The sequence below is a fragment of the Sceloporus occidentalis genome, unplaced genomic scaffold (genome assembly GCF_023333645.1).
Source record: "Sceloporus occidentalis isolate IW3139 unplaced genomic scaffold, rSceOcc1.0.p SCAF_1, whole genome shotgun sequence".
Taxonomy (NCBI): domain Eukaryota; kingdom Metazoa; phylum Chordata; class Lepidosauria; order Squamata; family Phrynosomatidae; genus Sceloporus; species Sceloporus occidentalis.
This window is the reverse complement of record NW_028316981.1, coordinates 197,136,867-197,149,001: the sequence shown is the minus strand read 5'-3', so window position 1 is coordinate 197,149,001 and position 12,135 is coordinate 197,136,867. Positions and strand designations below refer to the sequence as shown.

Below are 12,135 nucleotides of genomic sequence, written 5' to 3'. Positions count from 1 at the left end.
TTTTTTATAAGGGATACTATTTTGCTATGACATTATATTTAATGGGACTTGAGCATTCATGGATTTTGTTATTCACGGGGGATCTTGGAAGCAAACCCCAGCGGATAACAAGGGTCCACTGTACAGAGCAAAAATATCCTCCTCCTCCTTCCCATATCATCATCATCAACAACCACAACAATGAATGCCACTGGGTGGTAATATAACAAAAACATACCCACACACTTTGGTTCCTTTCCATCCCACTGTGAGTTGCCTTGACAGGTGAGTTTTGTGTTGCCTTCTAGTTCATATCCCTCATCACAGGTCATGAAGCATACAGTCTTATAGGAGATCTCATTTAGTGAGCAATTAATTTGCCCATTTTGAGGGGCAAAGAGTTTGGGGCATGTACGAACTGCAGAGGTTAAAACAAATACATTTAACATTTTTACTGGAAAATATCTAGAGTATTACGTACTCTTCTCAGTAATCATGCCACATTCTATTCAATTAAACTATACATAATAGTAATGACAAAACTGTTAAAACTCTGTTCAGATTTTAACTGTAGAGATTCATACATTTTAAAGATCAGAGAATGCAGATACGGCAATATTTGGAGACAACATATCAAGTAAGACTGTCAATATTAAAAATGCAATATTTGACAGCCTGAAACTGTACCCTGTAAAATGTCTCTTGAGATGACTCAGCAAAAGGATCTTACTTATGCACTTACTTACTTACCTATACTTATTTATTCCAAATAAAAATCTTTTCCCAGTCCTATTGATCCGTAAAACTAGGCGATCTATATCTATATCCTTATAGACATTGCTCTTTACTGCAGCACGTAAATTAGAGCGTTTACATGAATCATTCACTCTGGAGCTTTTGCTTTGTAATAGTAAGGAGTAAGAAAATATCACATGAGACCACCTTCCATATAAACTGCATATGTCTATCTTGTTCAACTTACTGTTAGTCATCTCATCATCTCAGGGCCCTTTCAGACTATACAAATATAGTACTATGATTCAAGTTTAACTGCCATGGTTCCCTCCTATGGAATCCTGGGGCTTGTAGTCTGGTGAGGCACTAGAATTCTAAGTACCATTCTCTAAACTGCATATCCTAGAATTCCATAGGGCGTTGTGTTATCCAAAATGTATGAGGCTTCTAGAGCTTCCACTGATATTGAAAATTTACCTTTAATCAGGGGAATGTTTTGTTTGGCTTTGAGAGTGGATTCAGCAACTGAACAACAGCTATATTGGTAATAACTGATAGAGACTCCAGACACGGCGAACTACATGAACTTTTGTTGGGAGAAATATAGAACACACATACTAGAGTAACTCACAGTCTCATGCAGCATATAGAGCTAACTGATGTAGAAAGGTGAAAGGGGATAATGGAGGTTGAGGGCTGGATAAAGGAGTGTATCAACTGATCCTAAAGAGATGGTCCATGGAAAGCAGGAAAGCAGGGGTGGTTTAAACCATGAGGCTTGAGCATGCAGGTTCAGGGAAGCAGATGGGAACAAAGAAACGGCAACTTGGATTGAAGCCTGAGGGCAACAGTCACCAGACAAGCAGGGAGGCTGACTACAGCTAAAAGGTTAGGTTTTGGAGTGCTATGTATATCTTTATGTCAATTCCAAACCATAGAGGTTCCATGGGAAACCAAAAGCTTGATTGCCCCTCAATGGAACCTGAGAAGGTTTCCAAAGTGGAGAGTTTGTTTTGCTATTTAGGACATGAAAAGGCTTCTTTGATTCATAGACTTTACAACACCTAGAAGCTTATCGCACCCATTTCCCCCCCATTATGGGAACGGGAAGGGGACACTTGGGGCCACGCGTCACTGAGAAAAAATGGATTTTATCACACACCGAAGTGTCCTCAAAATGGCTCCATTCCATTCCCCAGCCCCAAGCCATTCCCATTCAGTGCTGAGGGGTGTTAAATGTTCGGGTCAGAAGTCTTCCGGCTGAGCAAAACGGCATCCCATGTTAAATATATAGAAAAAATAAGAACTTCTTTTACCTCATCCTAAGATAGTTCCAGACAAAGTTTTATTGTGCAACTCAATCTAACCCATTCATGAAAGTTTTGTTGTGTGTGTGTGTTACAGTAACATCTTGTTTGTAGTCCTCCCATGTTTTCCTATCATTTCTTCTAATAACTGCATAATACCTTTTAATGACAAGGTGTAGGAACTTTCTGTCACCTTCTTCCACTACTTTTTCTAAGCAATTTCCCCATTCTATTTTTAAAGTTAGTTTAAGCCCTAAAACAGTTTAGAAATTATTTGCAGACAGCTTGTCCCACCTAAATCCAAAAAACAGTAACTTGGAAATGTGATGTCAGATGGGCTTGATCAAATGGGCTTTGCTCTAATGGATTTAATACAACTCTTCTTTATGTATTTTTGAAGAAGGAAACATTAAGTGTGATTTATATTTTTCCCTGCAGGCAGAACCTCTGAGGTGTGATACTGAATGAATAGAGACAAAAAAGCAAGTTTCAACTCTTATTTTACATTAAAAAATCCAGCTCTAAAGGGCAATTGACAATCTTAATTATTTTTTTTTGAAGCAACTGTCAAATATGAACTGGGAAAACCACAAGCATGCAATGGGAGGTCATCCAGAGATATTCCCGCATTTCCAAAGCTAACAAGCAACAACATCCTCAGAGATATTAATCAAATTAAGACAGCTGTACAAATAAATAGTTGTATATCTTTGAGGCACAACTCCAACAGTAGAAGTAGCAGCAACAGAAGCAAAAGCACCACACACCCCCATTCAGGGAGTGTATTAGTTGAAGGCTTGCAAAACAGAGCTTTAAAACAATTGAGTACAATGGAAAACAGCAGTCCAAACATTCCAACATCTGTACATTAGGACTGTCTCGCTGCTGAGATCCAGAATAGTGACCCTCTCTAATCTGTCATGCTTTCTGAGTTTAAAAAAAATAGAAAGAAACAAGCAGATTTTTAAAATGCATGGGCTGTTGGAATCATATTTTTTATTACAGCTATGTTTACTTTGGCAGATTCACTTATTTCTGGATTGATGAGCAACAGCTAGAATTCTTCCATCTTACTTGAGGACCTTAGTGCCAGGATTTTTTTAAAAAAAAAATCCACAGTGACAGATTTAAGAACAATCAACAACCCCTCTGCTCCCAAAATATGCCAGTTGCCAGGGCACTTATAATACCTATATAATACTCTGGAGACCAATATCCAGAGATACACTGTTGCATGTAAATCTCTCAACTGCTTGCCTGTTGTTTTACAGCTATAAACTCAGGAATTTGCGGCAGTGTTATCTATCACTATTTAGATTAGATGCCAAATATTTGAGAGTCCTGTAAATCTTTATTACCTCCATGCTGCATCACTGACTAGAATTCTAGCTCACTAAGCAAAAAGGATTTCCTTACCAGAACCCAAGTAAAACAGAAATTAGGTAGAAGGAACTTTTCATTCTTTTCATAGTGGTGAAACTTCTGTGATAGAGTACCTTGTTCCTACATTGTACATTGCACAACAATCTTTCCAGCTCTGTGGCCACTAATGCTCAAATTCAGCTATGCAACCATGCTTCACCACCACAGTTAAGAACTGATTACTTTAGACATGGTCCACTGTGATGGTTTCCACATTTCTCTGAGGACCAGTATAGACAGGGCAAAATAAAGCTGCTTTGGGTCACTTTGGAGGTATGCTGTTTAAATAAATGATGCATGTGTCCTAAGAGGCCAGAAGCCATGCCAAAGGACTGGAGCACAGCTTTGGTGCAGCTTCTGGCCTTTTAAGATGTGTGTGTCATTTAAACAGAATTCCTCCAATGTGACCCAAAGCAGCTTTATTTTGCCCTGTCTGTTCGGGTTCTGAATTACTGATGCACTTGTGGGCATTATGATTTCAATTCAGCAAAAGGGTGAGAAATTACTGCATTAATCCCTGCTTTCCTTTCGTATTTAGGCTGGCTTTTTAATATATAATCATAACAGGGTGGCTTTTATATAGTTCTTTATAGAAGGTCAGATGGGTAGGCCTGCCGGAAGAGATCCGTCTTTAGTGCCTTCTTAAAGGCATCTTAAGGTCGTAATGTAATGGATCTCTTCCGGAAGATTGTTCCATAACCTGGGGGCCAAAGCTGTGTATGCTCTTTTAGAAGTAGCTGATAATCTGATCTTTGGGTTCTCTTCTTACACGACACATACATTTTCTGGAAACTGCTGTACTGGCACATCTGCTTGTGGGCATACGGAGCACGTTCTTTTAATACTTGCTGTCAATCACAGAAGTCATTCTGTGATTTCAAAGTAAACATCGAATGAATATAACAGTAGCATGAAAAATCCTGTGATTAAGCACGACATGAGGTTCCACAGAACATTTCTGATATCACGATATCAGCCAGAATTTCCTTAGTAATATTCAGTTTTATATTTCACTTGGATGTTAGCGACAGTAATGGAAGTATATGTAAGACTGCAGAAAGACAAAGTGGATTGCTTTCCATAATGTTGTAGAAGCAACATGATTATTTTTGTATTAAGGGTTTATTCTCCTATTGTTTCAAAATTTAACATATGAAACTCACAGAAGTCATGGTTTTCAAGGGGTAGTGCTTCATTAAAACCTGATAATCTTTTTTTTTCCTATAAAGGCTACATGTGATGATGCACAGTGCTTGAGTCAAGTGCACATGCACATGCATACACAGAAAGACACCGACACATGGTAGGTGGAATTTTTGCTGTTCAGCTAAACATTTTAACAAAGGCCCAGCTGAGCTATTGCTTTTCCCTAATCTCTCTTCTGTACCCTTTTTGAGAGTACTAGATAGCAAACATATGCTAGTAATATTTGGATAGAATGTACACAAAATTTACTGTAATATCTGTAGGCACCATGACTCAGATTCCCTAATGTGTTTGCTTCCTTAATCTTATTTTGCAACATTAAATCCACAGTTCAAGCCTACATTACACATACCTGCAGTCACTTCATGGATGGTTCATAAGGCAGGAAGATAGGTGTAATCTTCTTGATCCTCCACAATACACAGGAGTGTGTGGCATATAATATAATTGTAACAAAGCCAAATCAGCTGTTTTTTCAAAGTAAAAAGCTCCCTACCTCTGCATGTTGTTTCTGAACCAGACCACAGGCCATTTGGCTGGCAAAGTCGTATGCTGCTTCCCACAAGATCAAATCCTGGTTTACAGCGGATTCCACAAGCAGCGTTGAAATAATTGTTGCAGACATTCTGGATAAAATAGCCATTTTCAGGGGGGTGAAGCTGAGGGCAATGGATCACTATGCAGAGCAAGAAACAATTAGAAATTGGTAAGGACAATTGACAGCACACTTATATGCCTATCTACTCAAAAGAAAGACCACCTCTGTCAAAGGGGCTTTTTCTCATTAGTTAATAGTTGGGTAAGTAACAGGTGGCTCTCCACATATTTTTGGACTGCTTCTATCAGCCCTAACTAGCACAATCAATGAGAAATTACTGGGGGTTCTAGTCCAACAATATTTGCAGCATTACAAGTTGGCCATCCTGGCATGTAGTGCTGCAGCCTTAATTATTGTCTTTCCTTATCATCCTTAAGTATACTGTATGCTTCACAAAAAATTTACACTGTCTTACCATTCTATAATAAAGCTAATAGAACAAAATAACATTTACAACATTATAGCAGTCATTTTGCTTAAAGGACCATTTAACATGTGTTCTTAGGAATCCCGGCACTTTCTGATGTGGATTAATAAATGGCACAAAAGGTCTCTAAAATAATTTTTGCTGATCTCTGTTATTTCCCTTCACTATGGATAGACACAAGAGAGATCTGGCAGGATTCTAGGCTTGGCCGGTATTGGTCATGGATTGAGAGTGAACATGCCATGAACCCCAGAATCCTCTGCAATATGTATAGGTTCCAAAGAGGTCAGACTTGGCAGTAGGGTTGCCAGGTTGGCTACAGGACAGTCCTCTTGTAATCCAAGGAGACTGAGAAGAGGACAATATACCATAAAATTCTGTGAAGCCAGGCGAAAATCTTCCCTTCCCTTTCAAACTCAGACTTTCATTCACAGCCATTCCCTTCCAACATGGCTCCTGTCTCCTGGTTAAGAATGGCGAAGGAGTGCAGAGGTGCCAGTGACAAGAATAGAGCTTGGTGCTTCTCATCTTCCTTCCCAACTCTCCACTGGGGAAGCAAAAGCCATGTTAGATGGCTGAAAGTTCAAGGTAAGGGAAGGACACATACCTTCACCTGGTTTTACTGAGTATTATGGTACCTCACCCAGGTTCTCATTCTGTTCAGGCTTAGAGTAACAAGAGTCTCATCCTGTACCCAACTTGACAACCCAACTTGCAAACAGATCAGTTGAGAGAACAAATCTCTGTGGGTAACTTCATGAACAAATTGAAAGAAATGTTGATCAGCATCTGTATTTAATTTATTTCTTTATGGACAGTTTACCTCCACAAGCCTGGCCTTTAGAGTGATACCCTTCCTTGCATAGGCAGTCCTCAACAGAGGTACTTCCTGGAGGGGAGGTATGATTCTCATCAGGACATGAGATGCAGGTACTTATTCCACCTGGTGAACCTTCAGGCTTGTAGGTCCCTGGTGGGCAGGCTACAAAGCAAAAAACATGTAACACAGGACAAGTCAAGGCCAGCTTACTGAAACATTTTAGTGCGACCCACAAAAGACCAGTACCTTTATTGGCCAACTGAGATGCACAAAACATATTTTGGTTGATGAATAAAAGTATCAGTCTTTTGTGGATTTTGTTTTATTTTACTATATGACCAACATGGCTACCCTGGAATAAGTTTTTAGTGTGACTGGTTCCCTTCTACCCAGATCACAGGCTCACCCCATTCTGCTTTGCCAGATGTAATATCAAATACATATATGCTTTTTATCCACAGCCTACAACAATATGTTTTATGATACAGTGCATCCTCCATATCAGTGGGCTGGTGATCCATGGATTTGACACCCACAAATTGCCGTACCCATATAATTTAATGTTGTTACATGCGTGAGGATGCACTGACATCTTTGTGCACATGCTGCCACCACTGAATGAGCTGAGGCATGGCTGTCCACCATCTGTAGTATGCCCCCCAATGAAGCTTCCACAGGTGGGAAGTGTTCCCTGTACAGTTAACCATGACTCTTGCAGGAAACCTGGCTAACATGTGTGTTTAGCAATTTCATCTCATACAAATCCTTGTGTGTTTCTGATTATGTTTGCTGATTTTTTTCCATTTCATTCTTCCTGTCTAACTGGTGTATCTACAGAGTACTGTTGTCTCAGTTGCATTTTCAAGGATGCTCCAGGGCAATGTAAAAAGAACATGTTTAAGAGGTTAATACATTAGAAACTACATATTAAAAATGCATTTATTCAGTGAACTTAATTAGAAGTGGGAAATAATCCTTACATGACATATTCCATACCTGATGCTAATAACTGGTCAGATTAAAACGTTTCATGATCTGCTTTGCACTGCTTAGAAACCAATTAGCATGCTCTCACATTTTTAATACTGAGCAAACATTGATAACTCAAACACTTCAGGAGATCTAAAGCAAGTGATGGGCTCCTTCTAATAACAGTGTCACCAAACCCATACCAAGTAGAAGGGGATACTAACATGGAGAGGAATCTCAACTACAACACACACACACACACACACACACACACACACACACACACCACACAAAACAAGAAAGAATAAAAAAAAGGGGGGAAAACATTTTCCAGAACAAGAAAGAAGGAAAAAAGGATAAACACACTATGCTTCCAGAGGCTATTTCAGCCAGAAATGGGTATATTTTGTGGCTGGTTTTTTGAAGTAAAAATTAGGGGACTATTGGGGCCTAGGAGGCAATGGCCACACAAGATCCTCCCTAAAGCCAATATGTGCCACATGGGTTCCATGATTACTACCTTCCTCCGGCCTCATTTAGTTTGCTCTGAGGAGTCATCCCTAAAAGTGAGGTGCCATGAAAAGTTTGATCATTGAGACTGTATGTATCACTACAGCACAGAATGAGGTATTTGGATGCACATGAAAATGTGCCCAATAACTTCCTGGCTTTAAATCTGGCACAACCAGAGAGTGCCTCAAATAAGAATTCCACCCCACAAATGTAATTTGTAATGTAACTTAGCAGGAGAAGAAAGGAGAAAGGGCAGAATCTTTCCCTTCACTGTAGACTCAAGCAAATGTGAACTGCTGCAACCTCTCCTAGCTTATGTATTCTTCCTCATTAGTAACATTTGCCACTTTGACCATGGTCTGATACTGCTTGACCACACAGTTTTCACCTGTGAAATGTCGGAGGATATGTTGGCCAGGTTTTCCAAGGGCTCCCTGGAAGTATTCCTGCTTTGGGCAACTTTTCTTTGTGATGATTGGTAACGGAAGACAAATGGCAAGGCAAAGTAGATGGGTTGCTTTGGGACACAAAAGTGAGCATATACAGTAACTATCTTGGCCCATGTACTCATGCTCCACAACTGCTTTGTGATTATCTGAGGATTTAAGGTTGCTGAAGATGAAAAGAGGAATGTATGTGCAGCTCATGGCTTTGGAATTGTGGCCTGTATGTCTGTTGACTATTTCCATGAATCCAAGATTGATCTTCCATGAAATTTAATTTGTGATTTCCCCTCAATCACTTTTCAAAGACAGGTCAAGGAACACTTGTACCAAACACAATGGGGTCAATGGGAGGACATGGAAGAACAGGGGAGGCGGGGGAAGCAGATGTTACGCTTCCCTGATCACTGCTTTTGTAAACTTTCAATGTATTTTTAGGCAACCACACACTGTTACGTAGCTTTGCTTTTCTCTCTAGAGGTTTCAGAAAAAAACAGCATTTCCAGATCATATTGAATATCATACTTTTCCATGTATCAAGCAACAGTACTAAATGAAAAAGTAAATTATTCTAGCATTATACAAAATGTGAAGTCTTTAACTCAATTATAAGTCAGCAAATTGTAAAGGAAGCCAATGCTCTTCAATTCCCATGATAAATGAACACAAAATTAGAATGTTATATGAAAAGTCTGTGTTATGTGGTAAAAGGACAAACATGGGGGGGTGAATTCCATGGACTGAGTTCAGATATACAAACTATTTGCTGAAGATACCACTCTGTGAAGACCCTATTCATTGACAGGTGGGTACACTTTAGAGTAAAATACAAATCTTTGTGCTTTGGGTATTGCTTTCCAAATAATGTTTGCATTTCTCTTATAAGTCCCAGAAGCTTTTCAGATAATACAATTATAGCATTATGATTCCACTTTAACTGTCATCCTGTAGTAGGCCATATATACCAATTGAAATGGAATCATATAGCATTGTGATGCCATGGCAGTTAAAGTGGAATCATATAGCATTTTGTAATGTGAAAGGCCAGCAAGGTATTGTGGTTTAAGTACTGGAACTAGGACTGTAGCAGATCAGGATTCGAATCAGCCATAGACACCACTGGGTGGCCTTGGGACCTTCTTCTCAGCCTCAGAGGAAGGCAATGGCAAACCACATCTGGACAAAACTTGCCAAAAGAGGTGAAAGGTTTACCCTGGGGTCACTATAAGTTGGAAACAATTTGAAGGTACAAAAAGATGATAGTATGAAAGGCCCCCCAAACTTTGCATATAATTTTGCTCTATTCTGTAACAATGCCATTTGCAGAAGGACTGCCATTCCCACTTCTGCTTCAACATTACAGAACATTTTCAATTGTTTGTCTGGAGAAATTTAAAATATGCAATACATTAAATACACATGGTGCCACTCAAGTTTTTTGGTTTGTTTGTTTTTGCTCCCTGATAAGTGCATATGGGCCTGGTCTAAATTAGATTAATACACAGAAGTGAAAGATGCTTCAACTTTCCCTCCCCAGCTGGTTTTTGCTCCAAAATCTTCCCTAAGCATGTGAGATCTGACAAAATTGGGGAAAGGGAGAAGACACTCATGGGCACGACAAAAATTCTGAAATTTTTTATTGATATGTCCCTCCATCAACAGTGAATTGCCCTCACCCAAAAATTGTGTTTTTTTTAAAACAAAATCCTTAGCATTATACAACTGTATGAATGTTTTGCTTAAAGGTGGCTTTTTGACCTGTGTTGATACTATTTCTATAGTTATTATGAAATATAAAAAAATAAAATTGTAATCATTTCCTTAATACAGAACATTGAATTTATTTATTTTTATATTGCTCCCTAAACTTTCTCAACACTATCTCCTGAAAACTTTTTTTGTAGAAGGACAATAGGCTGCTGTCTGTAATAAATTTGGAGAAACAGAATAGTTCCCAATAGGTAAAGGCGCCAGGCAAGGCTGCATCCTACCACCCTATTTGTTCAACTTATATTCTTAAAACATCATATGAAAAGCAGTTAGATTCAGAAAAAGCAGGAGTGAAGACAGGAGGAAGAAACAACAACCTAAGGTATGTGGACGACACGGTAATACTGGCAGAAGGCATAATAGAATTGGAGCAGTTATTAAGGAAAGTCAAAGACGAAGAGCAAAGGCAGGATTAATGCTGAACATAAGGAAAACTAAAATAATGAGCACTGAAGAAATACATAAATTCAATCTAGACCATGAGGAAATCAAAATACTCAAAGAATTCCTGTATCTAGCATCAAACATGGACCAGGGTGGTTACTGCAGTCAAGAAATAAGAAGACTAGGAATGGACAAGGCAGCCATGAAGGAATTAGAAAAGATGCTGAAGAGCAAAGATATCCAACTGAGTGCTAAAATTAGACTCATCCAGGCCATTGTATTTTCCACCATCATGGACGGATGCAAGAGCTGGACAATAAGGGAAGCAGACAGAAAGAAAATCAACACATTCGAGATGTAGGGCTGAAGAGAAGTGCTTAGGATACCGTGGACAGCCAAAAAGACAAACAAATGGGTCCTTGAACAGATCAAACCAGAACTCTCCTTAAGCCAAGATGATTAAATTGAGGTTGTCGTACTTTGGCCACATAATGAGAAGGCATGGATCACTAAAGAAAACAATAATGATAGGAAAGGAAGAGGGTAGAAGGAGGACAGGAAGACTGCATGCCATACGGATGGACTCAATAAGGGGTGTGTGTGCCACAGATGTGGGTTTGCAGGGCCTGAGGAGAGCAGTGGAGAACAGGGAGATTTGGAGGATTCTCATCCACAGTCTGGAATGGCAGACTGCCAGCTTTTAATTAAATAAATCTGTTTCCATTCTGAAAAATGCTGATTTTACCACACTTTATCAAAAAAGTAATTCATTAAAGGTGAGACAGATGTACATGATTAAGCCCCATATCAACTTATCAAAGATGATTAAAGTTTTTGTGTTTCATTTTGTTTTTTGGTGTGTGGGGATTTCTAGTACTTTTGTAGCCTAGCCTTAATAAAGCACTATGAGTAATTACCAGAAGCCAAATAAGTTAGCAAAAATATGGATCGAGTTAAATACTTTATATATAGCAATTGCACATGAAACATCTGATCTGACATGTCTACTAGAATCAGGAAAGATTTGTTCTAAATCCTAGAATGAACATCCGGAGCATCTTTTCAACCAACAGATGTTCTGTATCTGAGAACTTTATCGCACAGGCCCTAGAACGGGCCTGTTGCATTCTGAAAGGGAATGTTATGGGGATGGGAGATGGCAAAGAACGTGTTTTACCACACAGCGAGAACGCCGCCGCCGCCAATCGTTCCCATCACGTTCCGGATGTGTCCCAGAGGGGGCAATTTTCAAGAATGCTTGAGAAACGTTCCTGAAAATCAGCCCCTGGGGAATACATCCGGAACGCGATGGGAACGATGGGCACCAGCGGCAGCATTCTCGCTGTGTGGTAATCAGCGTTCTTTGCCGCCTCCCATCCCCATAATATTCCCTTTCAGAACATGACAGGGCCATTCCAGGGCCTGTGCGATAAAGTTCTAAGATACAGTTAACTAACATTGTGATATATGAGAAACTCTTTGTGTAGTAATAACCAGGGTTAGGGTGTAGTGGTGATTTTGGGGTTACTTCTTGTCCTACTCCACAGTAAGATTTTTTTTTC

The 12,135-nt window shown here is 39.4% G+C and overlaps 1 protein-coding gene across 1 annotated transcript in view; it reads right to left on the bottom strand.

The window, feature by feature from the left end:
* Positions 1–12,135, bottom strand: part of SVEP1 (sushi, von Willebrand factor type A, EGF and pentraxin domain containing 1) — a 142,462-nt gene that overhangs the window by 91,186 nt on the left and 39,141 nt on the right. The window contains exons 4-6 of the mRNA XM_089488273.1: positions 6,498–6,656; positions 5,146–5,325; positions 218–397 (exon numbers count right to left, since the gene is read on the bottom strand). Coding sequence (XP_089344399.1) covers positions 218–397; positions 5,146–5,325; positions 6,498–6,656 — 519 coding nt within the window. The remainder of the gene's footprint in view (positions 1–217; positions 398–5,145; positions 5,326–6,497; positions 6,657–12,135) is intronic.